The following is a 19,882-nucleotide window of genomic DNA, read 5'->3' on the forward strand; positions in this document are numbered from 1 at the left end:
ATTAATACTTTTTCTCTGTGTATTTTCCTACCAAATTATTTATGGATATAGGAAAGTAATTTTTGCTTATTATTGCATTTTCCCAGTGTATTATGTGTTAGTAATATTTTGTTTTTACCATCATTTTCCTCTTCATTCTGGCATTTATTTCTCATTATAATTTTGGTAAAATATATATAAAATAAAATTTAGCATCTTAACCATTTTTAAGTGTACAGTTTAATAGTGTTAAGTATATTCACTTTTGCATCCAATTTCCAGAACTCTTTTATCTTGCAAAATTGAAGTCTACACCCATTAAATAAAAACTCACCATTTCCCCTTCTTCCCAGTCCTTGCAACCACCATTCTACCTTTTTTTTTTTTTTTTTTTTTTTTTGAGATGGAGTCTTGCCCTGTCATCCAGGCTGGAGTGCAATGGTGCGATCTTGCCTCACTGCAACCTGTGCCTCCTGGGTTCAAGCAATTCTCCTGCCTCAGCCTCCCGAGTAGCTGGGATTACAGGTGCACGCCACCATGCTTGGCTAATTTTTTGTGTCTTTAGTAGAGACGGGGTTTCACCATGTTGGCCAGGCTGGTCTTGAACTCCTGACCTCATGATCCGCCTGCCTCAGCATCCCAAAGTGCTGGGATTACAGGCGTGAGCCACTGCCCAGCCCCTCTACTTTCTTATTCTATGAATTTGACTACTCTAGATACCTCATAGAAGCAGGATCAAACAATACTGTCTTTTTGTGACAGGCTTATTTCAGTTAGTATAATATGCTCAAGGTTCATTTGTATTACAGCATGTATCAGAATTTCCTTCATTTTTAATATATGTATGTATTCTGTGTCATGTATATACCACATTTGTTTATTCATTCATCCATCAGTGAATATTCAGGTCGCTTTTTTACTTTTTGACAATTGTGAGTAATGTTGCTGTGAACATGGGGTGTACAAATATCTCTTCAAGACTCTGCTTTCAATTCCTTTGGATATATACCTTCTATTAGTCCGTTCTCACACTGCTATAAAGATACTACCTGAGACTGGATAATTTATTTAAAAAGAGGGTTTAATTGACTCATAGTTCTGCATGGCTGGCCCAGGAAACTTAAAATCATGGCAGAAGGTGAAGGGGAAGGAAGCCATGTCTTACATGGCAGCAGAAGACAGAGAGTGTTCAGGGGAAAGTGCCACTTTTAAACCATCAGATCTCATGAGAACTCCCTCACTATCATGAGAACAGCATGGGGGAAACCACCCCCATGATTCAGTCACCTCCCATCATGTCCCTCCCTCGACACATGGGGATTACAATTAAAGATGAGAGTTGAGTGGGGATGCAGAGCCAAACCATGTCATACCCAGAAGTAGAATTGCTGGATCATATGGTAATTCTACTTGTAATTTTTTAAGGAGCCTCCATGCTGTTTTCCATAGCAGCTGCACCATTTTACATTCCTACCAGGAGTACATTCTCCACATGCTCATCAAAACTTGTTATTTTCTGTTTTCTGATAGTAGCCATCTGCTGGGTATGAGGCAGTTACCTCATTGTGATTTTGATTCACATTTCCCTAATGATTAGTGTTGCTGAGCATCTTTTCATATATGTATTGCCATTTGTAGATCTTCTTTGAAGAAATATATATTCAAGTCCTTTGCTCATTTTTTAATCAGGTTTTTTTTTGCTGAATTATAGAAATTATTTGTATATTCTGGATATTAATCCTTTTTCAAATATATGATTTGCAAATATTTTCTCCTATTCCATAGATTGCTTTTCACTATGTTGCTTGTGTCCTTTGATGCACAGATGTTTTGAAGTTTTAGCTAGTTCAACTTTTGTTGCCTATTTTTCTTTTTTTTTGTTGAGATATAACATGAACACAGTAAAGCACACTAATCTTACGTGTATAGCTCAATGAATTTTTACATATTTGTACATCTTTGTAGCCACACCCACCTCAAAAAACAGAATACTTCTCTTACTCCTAGAAGGTTTCCACACGCATCTTCCCACTTACTCACCTCCACCCCTAACTTAAGATACCTGTCATCTACCATCACTTAGTTTTATCTATTAATAAAGGTTGTATAAATGGAATGATACTGTATGTACTCTTTTAAAATCTAGATTCTTTTACTTAGTATAATGTTTGAAGATTCATTTATGTTGTTACATGTGTCAGTTCATTCCTTTTTATTGCTGGGTAGTATTGAATTGTTTGACTATATCTCAAATTTTAAATGTGTTCTGTTGATGGACACTTGGGTTGCTTTCAGTTTGGGGCTTTTAGGGATAAATTTACCATGAACATTCTTACACATATTTTTTGGTGGACTTACGCACTCATTTTCTTGTATATATACATCCTAGAGATGGGATTATTGAGTCATAGTGATAGCTTTAGTATACTGCCAAACAATTTTTTGTAGTTCTATCAGTTCACTCTTCCTTCAGTAATGCATGAAAATTACAGTTGTTTCATATCCCCATCAGCTCTTAATTTTGGCAGTCTAAAAATGTCTTAGTGTGTCTGGTGGATGTGTACTGGTAGCTATTGTAGTTTTTATTTTCATTGCCCTGGTGAGTAATGATGTTCAGTACTTTTTCACTTACTTATTGTTCGTCTGAATATCCTTCTTACGAAGTGCCTGTGACAGTCTTTTGCACATTTTTTATTGACTTGTCCCTTTCTGATCAATTTGTAGAGTCTCTGTAGATTCTAAGTCTTTTGTAAGATGTTTGTAAAATGTATATAGGCCTACATCAGAGATATTGCTAGTTCAGTTCCGGACCATTGCAATAAAGCAAATATTGCAATGAAGTGAGTCGCATAAATTTTTTGGTTTCTCAGTATATATAAAAGTTATGTTTACACTGTAATCAAGTCTAAGTGTGCAACAGCATTATGTCTTAAAAATTAATTTAAAACACTTTATTGCTAAAAAATCCTAATGATAATCTGAGCCTCCAGAGAGTTATAATCTTTCTGCTTATGAGGGTATTATTTTGATGTTGATGGCTGCTGACTGATCAGTGTGGTGGTTGCTTAAGATTGGGCTGTCCGAAGCAATTTCTTAAGATAACAATGACATTTACTGCATCAATAGACTCATTTCGTTAAAGATGTCTCTGTAGCATGTGACATTGTTTGGTAACATTTTACCGACAGTAGAATTTCTTTCAAAATGCGTCAGTCCTCTCAAACCTTGCCACTGCTTTATCTACTAAACTTTACTCTAAATACTTTGCTGTGTTTTCAACAACATTCACAGCATCTTCACCAGGACTAGATTTCATCTCAAGAAACCATTTTTTTATGCATAAGAAGCAACTTATCTGTCCAAATTTTATCATGAGATTGTAGCAATTCAGTCACATCTTCAGCTCTACTTCTAATTCTAGTTCTTTTGCTATTTCTACCACATCCTAGTGACTTCCTCCATTGAAGTCTTGAACCCCTCAAAGTCACCCATGAGGGTTGGAATCAACTTCTTACAAATTCCTGATAATGTTAACACTTTGACCTTCTTCCATGAATCACTGATGTTCTTCCTGGCATCAAGAATGGTTAATCCTTTCCATAAGTTTTTCTATTTACCCAGCTCCATCAGATGAATAACTATCTATGGCAACTTAGCCTTACAAAATATATTTCTTAGATAATAAGACTTGAAAGTTGAAATTACTCCTTGACCTATGGGCTACAAAATGGATGTTGTGTCACCAGGTCTGAAAATAACATGAATATCCTTGTACATCTCTGTCAGAGCGCTTGGGTGACCAGGTGCATTGTCAATGAGAGTAATACTTTGAAAGCAACCTTTTTTTCTGAGCAGATCTTAACAATGGGCTTAAAATAGTCGTAAACCATGCTATAAACAACAGATGTGCTGTCATCCAAGCCTTGTTGTTCCATTTATAGAGCACAGGCAGAGTAGACTTAGCATAATTTGCAGAGCCCTGGGATTTTTGGAATGGTAAATGAGCACTGGTTTGAATTTCAGGTCACCAATGGCATTGGCCCTTAGCAAGGGGGTCAGCCTGTCCTTTGAAGCTTTGAAGGCAAGCACTGACTTCTCCTCTGTAGCTGTGGAAGTCCTAGATAGCATATTCTTCCAACAGAAGGCTGTTTTGTTTACATTTGAAAATCTGTTTCTTGGTGTCACCATCTTCATCAGTGGTCCTTACTAGATCTTCTGGATAACTTGCTGTAGCTTCCACATCAGCATCTGCTGCTTCACCTTGCACTTATGCTGTGGACATGGCTTCTTTTCTTAAACCTCATGAACCAACCTCTGCTAGCTTCCAGCTTTTCTTCTGCAGCCTCCTCACCTCAGCCTTCATAGAACTGAAGAGCATTGGGGTCTTGCTCTAGATTAGGCTTTGGCTTAAGGGAATGTTATGGCTGGTTTGATCTTCTATCTAGAACTTTCTCTGTATCATCAATAAGGCTGTTCACTTTCTTATAATTTATGTGCTCACAGGAGTAGCACTTTCAGTTTCCTTCAAGGACTTTTCCTTTGGATTCTTAACTTGCCTTTTTAGTACAAGAGGCCTAGCTTTCAGCCTTTGTTGGCTTTCAGCATGCCTTCCTCACTAAGCTTAATCATTTCTAGCTTTTGATTTAAAGTGAGAGATGGGTGAATCTTCCTTTCACTTGAATACTCAGAGGTCACTGGCCTAATTTCATTATTGTTGTGTCTGAGGGAATACGGAGGCCTGAGGAGAGGGAAAAAGAAAGCGAAATAGCTATTCGGTGGTGCAGTCAGAACATACACAAATTTATCACTTAAGTTCACCATCTTATATAGGCCCAGTGTGTGGTGCCCCAAAACAATTACAGTTGACCCTTGGACATCACAGGTTTGAATTGTGTGGGTCCACTTATATGCATTTTTTTTTTGCCTAACATGGATGGAAAATATAGTATTCACAGGATGCGAAACCTGCTTATGTGTAGGGCTGACATTTTGCATATATGGGTTCTGCAGTGCTGATTTCAGAACTTGAATATGTTCAGATTTTGGTATATGCAGGGGTCCTGTAACTAATCCCCCTTGTATTCTGAGGGACAACTGTACAATAGTTACATCAAAGGTCATTGATCACAAATCACCGTAACAGGTATAATAATGTTTAAATTTTGTGAAAATTACCAAAACATGACACATAGACAGGAAGTAAGCATATGCTACTGGAAAAATTGCACTGATAGACTTGTACTTGCTCCACATAAGTTTGTCAGAAACTTTCAATTTGTAAAAAAAAAAAAAAAAAAAAAAGTCATATCTGCAAGGAGCAATAAAGGGAAGTGCAGTAAAACAAAATGTGCCTGTATATCAATAAGAGGGATACTAGTTAGTGAACTGCTAGTTCAAAGGGTATGAATATTTACAACTTTGATAGATTATTGAAATACTTCTCAAAAGGTGTTTCCAATGTATCTGTACACCTCTTTTCTTGTACCCTTTGCCAACACTGGATGTTATCAATCTTTTAATTTTTCTGCCAAATCAATGGGCAAAATAATGCTGTCCTGTTATATTTCATTTCCTTAATTAGAACCTGAGATTGAGGAATAACCTCATGTGTTTATAGGTCAGCTTTAATATTTATACTTCTGTGGATTGCCTTTTCATGTCCTTTGACTAGTTTTCTTTTTTTATTTTTAATTCTTTTATAGGTTTAATTCCCACAATGTATGTTAGGTATATTCCTTTGTTATACATGTTTGTAATCTCCAAGTCTTTTAATTTTGTTTAGGATACCTTTTATAGTACCTTTTTTTTGGCTATTTGTGTTAGCTAAATACCTTTTATAGTTCAAACATGTCACATGCTTATCTCTTTATTATAATTTTTAGTTTATGACTCTATTCTGTGTTCTCTTTATGATTATGTAAATATTGTTCATTGCTGGGCCAAGAAATATGCTGTAATCACATTTTCATTCTTATAGAACTTTTTCCAGGAGTTAATTATTGCTTTATGATTTTTCCTTTGCATCTAGCTTTATTTTCATTTTCTACAAGAACTCTGTAAAGTAGTGGACTTCTCAATACAAAATTTCACATAATCAAACCTGTCACATATGATAGCATTTTTACTTCTTTTCTGGAGAAGTACCTCTTCGATCACAGCATCTTACTTTGTAGTGTGGACTGGAAGCTTTCTAGGTACAGCTATTATTTTGTCAGCTGTAATTTTTGGTCATTCCTTTCTTATCCTGGTAACTATGTTTTCATCTCTCTTATATTGGATCTGATTTTCTAAATCTCATGTTTGCCCTGTTTTTCTAGGTACAGCCTCTGGTATTTGTTGGTATTTTTAATGTGATTGAGACAAATTAGAAAATTAATTTAGAAAGGATTTTTAGATTTTTATGATAATGAATTTTCCTACCATGGTTAATCTTCTATATATTTAAATAAAAAGTTGTATAAGAGTGTTTTGAAGTTTTTGTTAATTATTGATATTGCATCCTTTTTGCCACAATTGGGGCTTTTTTTCCATTATATAACTGACTTTTTGTATATAAAAATATAAATATTTTTACATATGTATATATATTTTCCCATTTAAGTAACATGCATTTTTGGCTGACTATATGTTCACATATGTATTAAGATACAGTCAGGCTGGGCATGGTGACTCACGTGTGTAATCCCAGCACTTTGGGAGGCCAAGGTGGGTGGATCATTAGGTCAGGAGTTTGAGACCAGCCTGGCCAACATGTTGAAACCCCGTCTCTACTAAAAATGCAAAAATTAGCCGGGCGTCTTGGCGTGTGCCTGTAATCCCAGCTTTCTGGGAGACTGAGACAGGAGAATCACTTGAACCCGGGAGGCAGAAGTTGCAGTGAGCCGAGATCGTGCCATTGCACTCCAGCCTGGGCGACAGAGCAAGACTCTGACTGGGGGGGAGGGGGCGGGGGGTGAGGGGCACAGGGGACAAAAAAAAAAAAATCATAGCATAGCTACATATCCTAACATTTTAGTTTGTAGCATGAATACTTTAACAGTATATAATTGGTATGTAGGGCTGATGCCGTGGCTCATGCCTGTAATCCCAACATTTTGGGAGACCGAGGTGGGTGGATCACTTGAGGTCAGGAGTTGGAGACCAGCCTGGCCAACATGGCGAGAACCTGTCTTTACTAAAAATACAAAAATTAGCTGGGCGTGATGGCATACGCCTGTAATCGCAGCTACTCATGAGGGTCAGGTGGGTGGATCGCTTGAGCCTGGGAGGTGGAGGTTGCAGTGAGCCAAGATTGTGCCAGTGCACTTCAGCCTGGGTGATGAAGCAAGACTCTCTCAAAAAAAAAAAAAAAAAAAAATGCGCATGATTTCTAATGTCAACTTTTATATCATATTAAATAGATTTCTAGCTGAGATAACTGGTATATTAGTCTAAGAAGGACATTGGAAAATTAAGTAAAATGATGGATATAGAGTGAACTATAACTAACTGGGAAGGTATGATAATCTGTATTTAGGAGGATCTTAAATATCAGACCTAAGAATTTGTAATTCGTATTGAGTACTGAGCCATAAAAGATGTGAGCAATTTAGAAGAAAATGTATTTAGGTGAATTACTCTAAAAACATGGAATGAAGAAAATTTTCAATATTTAACATGGAGTTGACTTTCTAAAAGGTGCTATTTCTTTTTCTTTTCTCTGCTTAGGAAATTGAACTTAGCTCATTAAGGGAAGCTTTGTCTTTCGTGTCATTAATTGATGGATATTATAGATTAACTGCAGATGCACATCATTACCTCTGTAAAGAAGTAGCACCTCCAAAAGTGCTTGAAAATATACAAAGCAACTGTCATGGCCCAATTTCGTGAGTAATACAGACTTAAAAGTAAATTTTTAGAAAAGTAAATGATATATTTACAAAGAAGATTTAACAGACTGATACATGTATGTTTAGAAAAAAAATACATTAATTTGACAAGCTTTTTTTAAACAAAAGGCTATTTGCAATCAGATTACATAATAATTAGAATTATTTAGTGTATAATTTATCATCTGTATCCCAATCTATAATATTTATAAGTTGTACAAGTTTAACATTTGTTAATCATGCCTATGTATGATTCACTCCTGAATGTTACTAAAAAAGAAAGACCTCCAATTTCTGTTTTATTAATTTTAAAATACTGCAAGGAAGCCACAGTGCAAAATTTGAAAATTCTTTATGTTTGGATAGTCCATCTCCTTCTACTGAAAGGTTCAAACACAAGATATATATGATGTCCTCATTTCTAGACTAGTGCTATGTAGAACTTTCTGCAGTGGTGAAAATATTCTATATCTGTGCTGTGTAACACAGTAGCCACTAGCTACATGTGGCTGTTTAGCATTTGAGATGTGGCTAGTGCAACCGAGGAACTGAATTTTAATTTCTTTACATTTAAATAGCTACATGTGGCTAGTAACTATCATATTGGCTCACACAGTTGTAGATCCTTACTTTAATACTGGGTAAAGCTAGCTATCATGCATAACATCTATTTAGCTTAAGTCCTAATGATCTCTTAGCTAGGATGTGGTTTATGTTGACAACAGATTTGAATAACTCGAGCAAAGGGAAAATCTGGGATCATAAGCATATTATGTTCTTTGCATTTAACCTACCCCTAAATATTTGAGAAAATATATCTTGGGTAATATAAAGACTTGATTTAGTCTATGCTTAATATTTATTTAGTAATGAATATTGTTGCTATGAAAAAGTTGTACTACTTGAACTTTGTAATTTACATGTTTAATATTTTTAAAACTCCTTGCCTTTATTCATGTATCCATAAATTCATTCAAACGTTTTTATTTATATTTACTGAGTAACTACTATGTGCAAGCATTGGTTTGTATATTAGAAATATGGTGATAAGTGAAACAGAATGATTCTTGCTTTTGTATAGATGAGATTATATTTTGCTTTTCTTTCAGGGTGTGCAGCTTCAGAAAACATAGAAAACTTTAAAAATCAGTAGTCTTTTGTCAGTTGCCATGGTTCTTCTCTTAGACTTTGTTATCATACTAAATAATAAAATCATGCATTCAGATTTTTATGTCAGTAACTGCTATGGTAGAAGAGATATAAGTATTTTCTGATATATTATCTTTATAGTTAAATGAAGGTTTCTGAGAGTATGGTTTTAAAAATATTAACTTTGTAATCAGCAGGCAGAAAAATCAAATGAACAAATTGTTCTTGTCATTTTGTCTTATAATACCTTTTATTGGTTTTTAAAGCTATATAACTGTCCCTTGAAGTGGTTTGAACTTAACTGCGAAATAGCTTGGTACTTTGATGTTTTCCTTTGAAAGATTATTGCTAACCATATAAAGTAGAGGAGATAATTCTGACAGTTTTAGATTTGACTTTTGATTGTTTTATATGACACTTGGTCATAATGTTATGGTGCTTACTACATTATTCAAATTGCTTCTTCTTTACCTTTAGGATGGATTTTGCCATCAGTAAACTGAAGAAAGCAGGTAATCAGACTGGACTGTATGTACTTCGATGCAGTCCTAAGGACTTTAATAAATATTTTTTGACTTTTGCTGTCGAGGTTAGTATGTCACACTTATTAGTGGTAACACTTTAGTTCATTTAATTTCCTCTCCATATTTATTTACCATATTTCCTTAATACTCAGAATTATAGCTTTGGATATGATAACTAGTATAATGCTTAATTTCCTCAGAGATTCTGTACAAATAAGATAGATATAATTCCCAGGGTTTATATAACAATATAAAATAATTTATAATGTCCATCTTTTTATTTTGGATTTATTTTATTTTCTGATGTTTTGGTGTTACCCGTGTGTTAAAAAGTATTTCATCAAGTGTCTTGATGTTTCTTTGTTTCGCAAAACTGGAAATCTTTGCCACATCATGTAGAACAAAATAAATCGGAAGCAAATTTTCTGTTTATTAACAGTGGTTACAGAATTAGAGGAAACAGAGAAAAACAGGCAATAACAAACAAATAGAAACATTAAAGCACTTTTAACTGATGATTTTCTAATATTAAGAATAGCGGTCTACAATGCATGTTTTAAAGGTAAAACTGCAGTGAAACCCCACTGTTAATACAGATTATTTTGGATCTCATCTATGATTATATACTATCACTTATGAGGCAATTTCATGGTATAAATCCTAAGAAATTATAGAAGCTTCCAAATTTATCTTGCTTTTTTAAAATAGAGAAAAATAAGAATTTTGTTTTTCAATTATTTTAATTTTTATAAAATGCAACTTATATTTGGCATATGTAGAGGGTAGATTAATTACAGAAGGGAGGTTACGCCATCACTTTACCTTTGTGTAAAACTGGTAATCTATCCTAATTTCAAAGTATCCTCTTACTATAACAGATAATAGTACATCATATTCAAGTATCAATTCAAAAATATATATATATATATATATTTTATGTTCACTGTATGTGCCAAGCCTAATATGAGAGCTATGTATTAGAGAGTTTATGCTACAGCCCTACCTTCAGGAAACTTATCTACTGGACAAACAAAAATTTTCAAGTATACAAAAAATTCTAAATTGAACGTTGTAATTATCTAGCATAGGCAAATATAGACAGTAACAGGTTTACAATTATTAAGAAAGGGTGGCCGGGTGTGGTGGCTCACGCCTATAATATCAGCACTTTGGGAGGCCAAGGTGGGTGGATCATGAGGTCAAGAGATTGAGACCATCTTGGCCAGTGTGGTGAAATGGTGAAATCCTGTCTCTACTAAAATTACAAAAATTATCTGGACATGGTGGTGTGCACCTGTAGTCCCAGCTGCTCGGGAGGCTGAGGCAGGAGAAGTGCTTGAACCTGGGAGGTGGAGGTTGCAGTGAGCCAAGATTGTGCCACTGCACTCCAGCCTGGCAATAGAGCGAGACACTGTCTCAAAAAAAAAAAAAAAAAAAACCAAGAAAGGTTATTCGGCATAGGAAGAACTTGATTGACCTTGAGGTATTGGTAGATTTTATATAAATGTTTCCGAGTAGAATCAGTATGTTTATAAAATGCACCTTAAAAAATAGATGAACAAGTTCATAATATAGTGCATAAGACAAATATTTAAAAACTGCAAAATATTAAAAATATCATATTAAAGATAATTGTACAAACACAATGGTGGTGCAGTGGAATGGCTGTATGTTCAAGGTGAGCATTAGAGAGGACCTCTTAGAAAAAGTGGTACTTGAACTGAGTTTTGATGAATGAATAAAGGTTCATTGCTCAGAAGAAGTGGGTATACATTCTTAGGTAGAGAGATAGCATGAAGAGTTATCAAGGCATGAAGCAGCATGGCCTTTGCTTGAAATGATTTAAGTCATTTAATATGGCTGGAACATAGGTTGCATGTTGGCAGTGGCAGGAGCTGAGATTGGAGATGGAGGCAGAAACCAGCTCATGGAAGGCTCTATATGCTACATTTGTTTTAGGCTTTATCTTGTAAATGATGGAAAACTATTAAGGATGGTATTATCGTTGCTATTAATTATCATTGCCTTCTTACATGCTTTTTCATAAAATCAACTTTTAAACCACTTTTATAGGCTGAGAAATTGTAAATTGCCCTTTTGAGGAACTAAGTACTTCTAGCACTATATTGGCACTACATCGGATTCATGGTTCAAATGTTTATTCTGTTGCTTGTTCTTGTGATATCATTTTGTCAGAATAATCACTGTGATGTCCATTGTGACTATCCCTCCCTTTCTTTATAATTAAACTTACACAGCGAGAAAATGTCATTGAATATAAACACTGTTTGATTACAAAAAATGAGAATGAAGAGTACAACCTCAGTGGGACAAAGAAGAACTTCAGCAGTCTTAAAGATCTTTTGAATTGTTACCAGATGGAAACCGTTCGCTCAGACAATATAATTTTCCAGTTTACTAAATGCTGTCCCCCAAAGCCAAAAGGTAAGATAATTTTCTAGTTATTTTTAAATTACTGGTCATGGATCGTTTATGTGGTGTGAAGTATCTTCGGTACATTGATTTCAAAGGATATATGAAAGAAGCAGCTATAAAAGTTAATTTTATCTTATTCTATTGTACAAGCATCATCAAATAAGATTGTTTACTTTGGTTTTGGTGGTCTAGAAGTGACTTGAAGTTCAATTATTCTAAAATGAGATTTTAAACATAATAATTGTGTGGTATGATGTCATTTATTGAACTGGAAGATCTCACTATTAAATTCTTATGTTGTTTTAAGTAAAAATTTTCATATACTTTGAGGATTTTAATTTCTGTATTTTAAAAATAAAGATAGTAAAGTTGGAAATTCCTTGAAATAATGAGCCTTACTATTAAAAATTATTAAAATTCCTGAAAAACTGTATGAGTTAAGGAAGTTACTATAATTTTGAATTAATGAAATAACTGGCAGGAATACATCAAAATCCAAATTACATTAGTTAAGGAAGTGATTATAATTTTGAATGTATGAAGTAACTAAGAAGAAAACATCAAAGTTCAATGAGTTGACCCCTAAAATAATTTTCTATTATAAAAAAAGAACAATCAGGAGTTATTAAGCATTTCTTATACATAGAACACATTTCATTTTACTCCTCTTTGGAGCAATTCATATTTTCAGTGTATTTTGACGTGATATATATGTATTTTATTTTTTCAGATAAATCAAACCTTCTAGTCTTCAGAACGAATGGTGTTTCTGATGTACCAACCTCACCAACATTACAGAGGCCTACTCATATGAACCAAATGGTGTTTCACAAAATCAGAAATGAAGATTTGATATTTGTAAGTCATTAGATACTGATTACTGTCTTTTTTGTCCTTTTAAAACAACATCTGTTTTCTTGATTTACATTCATGTGACATTTGGAATTATTTTGTTATAACATATACAAATTTAGTTGTGATTTAAATATTTTTCTTATGAAAAATATACCAACCTTGTGTTAGATGTTAGCAAAATTAATTATCTTAATTATCCTAAGAATGGAATCTTAATTTTCTTTTTGGAAATTTAAAAATGATTCTTCACAAATCTTAAATTAAAAATTAAAAATCTACAAAGACCTATATCGTAACTCTCAAGTTCTCAAGAAAGTAAGGGAAATTCAAGGGGTTAAAAATAAAGAAGAAACTGAGAAAAAAATCCAGCCATCTCTCAGTGTCCATGAGGGATTGGTTCCGGGACTGCCCATGGATACCAAAATCTGAGGATACTTAAGTGGAACCTGTGGATATGAAAAGTTGGCCCTCTATATACATGGGTTTTGCATCCTATGAACACTGTATTTCTTTTTTAAAATAACTAATTATTTTTTAAAATTATTTATTTATTTTTTAGAGCAGGACTTGCTCTGTCACTCAGGCTGGAGTGCAGAAATACCATATTTTCCAACTGAGTTTCCTTGCAGATGCAGAACCTGCCTATCCAGTACTGCCCACTGGATTTATTGAAAAAAATCCACATATAAATGGACCTGTGCATTCCAAACCCATGCTGTTCGGGGGTCAACTGTCGTACATAAGATCTGATAATCTGGCTGCCAGGTGGTGAGGGTTGATGATCAGCCACATTTATCAAGGGGGTTAAGATTTAAAAGCAATTTAAAAGGGCCAGGTCTCAGACCTGTGCAAGGCCAGGAGTTAAAAGTGAGACTATCCCTGAATAAAACCAGGACACTTAAGTAAATACATCCTCAGTAAAACAGTATATAGAATGTGAAATATTCACCCACTAGCAAGCAGAGAAGAAAAGGAATATTGTCATTTTTAATTGGGCTTCTAGTGAGGAAAAGGAGTCTCTCCTAAGAATTTGTCATCATAAGCTTTTGAATTTGGGCTTCATTATACTACCTACATAGACTGAGAAATCCTAAATTAAAAGTGGTACTGTCCTAATATTGTATGGTGCTTGGAAGAAACAAAAAAATCTTTTCAGAACCATATACTCTTAACCTAGGCAACCCATAATTCCCACAGATAAAACCATTCCAAAAATGAGCTTTTAATAGAAAATTTAGAAACATACAAGGAAATAATGCAGGATTAATTAAGAGTCAGTTGACCAACAAACATCAAAATTAGAACTCCAGGGACTTCCTATCACAGAATGTTCAGTTACAGATTATAAAATACATATACATGTTTAAAGATAGAAAAGGAATTGAAACCACGGAGAAATAACAATACATTGTTTTAACAAACAAAAAAGATTTCAGGAAAAAGGCACAGAAATGATAAATATCCTCAATGACATTAAAACAGAATATACAGGATGAAAACGAAATTACTTATAGCTGAAGAGAGATGTTGTAAACCTCAAGATAGATCTGAAGAAATTCTTAAGAATGCAGCAGTTAGGGAGAAAGAAATGGATTATATGAAAGAGGGATTAAGGGGCATGGAAGGCAAAATGAGAAAGACCCAACTGATATCTGAGCTCTATAAGGAGACAATAGATAGAATTAGCCAGAATGGTAAAGACAAGAATCTTCACATGAGTAACAGGAAACAGAGTGGCCAGGTAACTTGACTAACATTACAAATCTAATAAATAGTAGACCTTGGATTTGAACACAAGCAGCCTTACTGCAGAGTGCAGGCTTTCAACAATTACTTTGTAAAGATATGCAAGAAATACTAGTATTAGTAGTAATAGCTAATACTTAATGCACATTTACTATGTGTCATGGACTGTGCTAAGTGCTTTTATGTATTTTTTCACTTATTGTTCATAACAATCCTATGGGAAAATAGTTATTATTCTCATTTTTCAGATGAATAACCAAGACAGCTGCAGCACAGAGATTAAATAGCCTGTACAAGGTCATACAAGTGGTAATAAGAAAAAGTCAGATATTCTGCCTCTGCAGACCACACATTCTCTATTGTGCTAGTAGGAAAGGCAAACAAAGAAAATGATTCTCATGTAAGCAAATGTAGGTAAACACTGACTCTATTTTTAAAAAGTGACAATTATAGCCCATTCAGGAGATTTCAAAACTAAGTAGAGCCAAAATACACTTAATTCATTAATCCTTGTTTTCTGTCTCTCATTACTATTTAAGGAAGCAGAATAAAAACATTAATTTGGAGTCTTAAATCTGGGTTTAGATTCTAAGGAAAATACTTGCTTATGGATTTAAAAAAATTCTTCCTCATTGAATGTATCTTCTTGTTCCTACTTCGTTCTCCATCTTTACTTATTCTTTTCTTTTACCTTTTTCTCTTGAAGAATGAAAGCCTTGGCCAAGGCACTTTTACAAAGATTTTTAAAGGCACACGAAGAGAAGTAGGAGACTACGGTCAACTGCATGAAACAGAAGTTCTTTTAAAAGTTCTGGATAAAGCACATAGAAACTATTCAGAGGTGTGTATGTTCTTCATATTGTTCATGTAGTTTATGCTGTTTAAAGATGTGCTCTCATATGCATACAACGTACTCATGTGTGCAGCTTTTCAAAATTGTAATTTTTAAATGTGTCAAGGACTTTTCTGAGGATACGTTCTTGTGGGGCTATAGAATTACAGGGTTTGAAAATTACTGGATTAAAAAAATTTACTCCAAACTAATTATGTTTAGCATTATGTTAGGAGTGTTACTACATTTCTGCATATACTGTGGCCGTGATTTTCAAACTTGGCTGCCCAGAGCTTTATGGGTTACACAGAGGTTCCTCTACAATTTCACTTATTAAAAAAAACAAACAAACATAAAACCAAGTTTCAAAGGCACTGTACTAAGGAACATTCTTAGTGAAATCTAGATGCCTCTGGGCATCATCCAGAGATGCTAGCTGGCAGACCCCGTGGCCAGTTGCCAGAGCTCTGAACATAGCAAGATATGATACTTAACAATATCTTAAAGGGTGTTAGTGGGTGTTAGAAGATGATGTGAAAAGTTCAAGCCAAAGAGTTGTTCTAATCCAGAACACCACAGTATTGGTGATCGTGATTCACTAATCATACCCAGGGGTTCTGGTCAAAGTTTAGTTGAATTAGAGTGATGTTAAAACTATGCTAGTATCCTCGGCACAGTGCTGCATTAGGGCGGCATACAAAAGCATCAGTTTCTCTTCCCAACTCCGTTAGCTGTTCCAATGAAGATACACAAGGATAATGATCTTTTAACATATCTGGCAATTTAGAAGTTTTCTCTTGAAGACGTCGAGAATGTCTCACTGGTGTTAAAAACTTCAGCTCTTTAAATGCGGAATTTGTTTCATCAAACTGCACCTTCTTTTTCACACCTTGTATGCCACCCTAATGCAGCACTGTGCCAGGTATACTATGAGGCTGATACAACATAAGAGAAATGAAGCTCTGATAGGGAACGGGGTTTTAATTATTTGTGGGGTGTTTTGTTTTGAGTAGCTTTATATTGCTCTTAGGTCTGGAGTTGGCCACGTACCTATGTATCCTAAGTATTCACGGCAGTGAGCTCCTTTACTAACATTCATGTTATGGCAAGAGTTGTCCTCCTCTGCATTGGAAAGCTAATCATACCTTGTCAATCTCAACCAACTGAGTTTTTTCTTTAAGATAGGTAAATTCTGTCAGCTAGTTTACTATGTTCTTTGAATATAAACAGGTTATAATACTACCCTGTTCACTTTACTAAATGTAAGTACAGTAATGATACATAATTAGAAAATGAGGTATTCTAGGTAAAATGTATGTTTGCCTTGACATGTTTTTAAAAGTTATGATGTACCTCCCTGCCTTTAAACAGAATACTTTTTTTTTGGCCTTTCTCGGATTAGTCAAAAATTGTATAGAATGACTCACTTCGAATACTAAGACGCAGGAGGTTTAGCCTGCTTTCTTACCAAATTCATGTTACCCAGACTTGTGTTCTCTTATGTCCCTTGGACTGCCTGTTGATTGATGGAAAGTGTCTGCACTGTCACTTTTTGTCAGTAGTCTGTAGTCTTATGGCCTCTTTTGATTGTAATTGGGGTCACTAAGAAGGTTACTTAATTAAATACCCCATTTCTAAGAGAAGATACTTTGTGTAAGAAAAGATGCCACATTTAGTGGTTTAACTTCTGTAACTTCACTTGATAGTTTTTAAACAGTTAGAATGGAGTTAGGGAAAGAACATATACTGAATAAATGTCATTATATTAGATAGCATTTCTAAGATACCTGATACTAATACTTGTTTTCTTCCCTATAACATAGAAAACTTCACTGTTAAGTCTTGTCCCCTGAAACATGATAGTTACATACACAGTTTTCTCTCCACACATAAATAACACCACTAAAGTTGTTTTGTAAGGTTCCAAACTAATAATTATATGGCATATATCTATCAACTCTACAGTTTCAAATAAGTGACTTTTTAATTGTAAAAGATTAGTTGAAAAACTGTATGAATGTGGTTGAAGATCACATGCTTAGTCGTTTTTATGTTCATTCCATTTGTATATCTTTTCTATTTATTGACTTCTCATGTTCTAGAGAGTAGGACTTTTATTCTGTGTACCTGATATATATACAATTAAAATATCTGTATAATTAAAAAAAAACTATGCTAGTATCCTGACACAAATGTCGTGATATTTTATCTGCACATTCTTAATTCTTTAGCAAGTGTTACTTAAAGGCTACATCCATCTACCTCAGTTTCCTAAATCTATCTCTGACATCTACCTCTAGTTGTACTTCTGTTCTCTATTTCAGGTGTTATGGGTCAAGCCTGTTTGACTGGCATTATTCATGATTCCTGTACCACTCTTGCTCTCTCTCACTTTGATCTCCATATTCCAGGCTTACACAGGGGTTTCCTCAGAATGTTGATGGCAGTTGCAGGTCCATATAAAGGGACCAAAACACATTGTATCCTTATCTATAGTCATGCTGAGAGTAGGAGAAAGTGCATCTTTATTATGGCAGAGAGAATTTTCTGAACTGAGTACTTATGGACAACAGTCAAACAACAATTCTTTGTACTTTTTTTCCTTTTCCTTAGTCTTTCTTTGAAGCAGCAAGCATGATGAGCAAGCTTTCTCACAAGCATTTGGTTTTAAATTATGGAGTATGTGTCTGTGGAGACGAGAGTAAGTAAAACTACAGACTTTCTAATGCCTTTCTCAGAGCATCTGTTTTTGTTTATATAGAAAATTCAGTTTCAGGATCACAGCTAGGTGTCAGTGTAAACAGTAATTTAACAGGAGTTAAATATTTCTGAAACTGAAAACACTGTAGGACTGTTCAGTTATATCTTGTGAAAAAGGAAAGCAATGAAGTTAAAAGTAGAAGGTTACAATACCCGAACAATAGAGTATTATAGTAAACAAATGTCTATAAAACAGTTTGTGTTCATGATAGAAAAAGAGATTATGGCAGGTTCAACATAACATTGGAAAAACTGGCCTTTTCAGTACAAACTTATCTGGAATTATGAAGACAAAGCATATAAATGATACACTTAATTTTTAATGGAACTGACAGAAATGATTATGTTGATATGATACTAGGTATATTTTTTTGGCTAAATTTAGGTGTTCATAGAAACTACTAAAAGTATAAATCGTACCCCATGCTTTAATAGTATACAGGCATGCCTCATTTTATTGCACCTTGCTTTATTGTGCTTCTTAGATATTGTATTTTTTACATATTGAAGGTTTATGGCAACCCAGTGTCTAGCAACTCTGTCAGCAACATTTTTCCAACAGCATGGGCTCATTTCATGTCTCTGTGTCACATTTTGGTAATTCTAGCAACATTTCAAACTTTAAAAAAATCATATGGTGATCTGTGATCAGTATCTTTAATGCTAGTATTGTAATTATTCTGGGGTGTCCCAAACAGAGAGAATATAAGGCAAACTTCATAGATAAATGTGGTGTGTGCTCTGACTGCTCCATCAATGAGCCATTCCTCTGTCTCTCTCCCTCTCCTGGGGCCTCCCTATTCCCTGAGACAACAATATTAAAATTAGGCCATTTAATAATCCCACAGTGGTTTTTAAATGTTCAAGTGAAAGGACGATTCACCCGTCTCTCACTTTAAATTGAAAGCTAGAAATGAAGCAGCAAATGCTGATGTGGAAGCTGCAGCAGTTATCCAGAAGATCTAGCAAAGACCATTGATGAAGATGGCTTAGTGAGGAAGGCATGCTGAAAGCCAAGACAGGCTGAAAGCTAGGCCTCTTGCACTAAAAAGGCAAGTTATGAATCCAAAGAAAAAGTCCTTGAAGGAAACTGAAAGTGCTACTCCTGTGAGCACATAAATTACAAGAAAGTGAAACAGTCTTATTGATGATACACAGAAAGTTCTAGATAGAAGATCAAACCAGTCACAACATTCCCTTGAGCCAAAGCCCAATCTAGAGCAAGATCTTAATGCTCTTCAATTATATGAAGGCTGAGAGAGGTGAGGAAGCTGCAGAAGAAAAGCTGGAAGCTAGCAGAGGTTGGTTCATGAGATTTAAGAAAAGAAGCCAGGTCCACAGCATAAGTGCAAGGTGAAGCAGCAAATGCTGATGTGGAAGCTACAGCAAGTTATCCAGAAGATCTAGCAAGGACCATTGATGAAGATGGTGACACTAACAAACAGATTTTCAAATGTAAACAAAACAGCCTTCTGTTGGAAGAATATGCTATCTAGGACTTCCACAGCTACAGAGGAGAAGTCAGTGCTTGCCTTCAAAGCTTCAAAGGACAGGCTGACCCCCTTGCTAAGGGCCAATGCCATTGGTGACCTGAAATTCAAACCAGTGCTCATTTACCATTCCAAAAATCCCAGGGCTCTGCAAATTATGCTAAGTCTACTCTGCCTGTGCTCTATAAATGGAACAACAAGGCTTGGATGACAGCACATCTGTTGTTTATAGCATGGTTTACG

At 34.8% G+C, this 19,882-nt stretch overlaps 1 protein-coding gene across 3 annotated transcripts in view; it reads left to right on the plus strand.

The window, feature by feature from the left end:
- The window catches only part of JAK2 (Janus kinase 2), a 147,821-nt gene that overhangs the window by 71,336 nt on the left and 56,603 nt on the right, over nucleotides 1-19,882 (plus strand). For all 3 annotated transcript variants that reach the window (XM_030809442.1, XM_030809533.1, XM_030809477.1), the window contains 6 exons: nucleotides 7,687-7,844; nucleotides 9,474-9,585; nucleotides 11,779-11,965; nucleotides 12,687-12,814; nucleotides 15,264-15,398; nucleotides 18,003-18,090. In XM_030809442.1, the coding sequence (XP_030665302.1) occupies nucleotides 7,687-7,844; nucleotides 9,474-9,585; nucleotides 11,779-11,965; nucleotides 12,687-12,814; nucleotides 15,264-15,398; nucleotides 18,003-18,090 (808 nt within the window). The remainder of the gene's footprint in view (nucleotides 1-7,686; nucleotides 7,845-9,473; nucleotides 9,586-11,778; nucleotides 11,966-12,686; nucleotides 12,815-15,263; nucleotides 15,399-18,002; nucleotides 18,091-19,882) is intronic.

Source organism: Nomascus leucogenys, chromosome 1a (genome assembly GCF_006542625.1).
Source record: "Nomascus leucogenys isolate Asia chromosome 1a, Asia_NLE_v1, whole genome shotgun sequence".
Lineage (NCBI taxonomy): Eukaryota > Metazoa > Chordata > Mammalia > Primates > Hylobatidae > Nomascus > Nomascus leucogenys.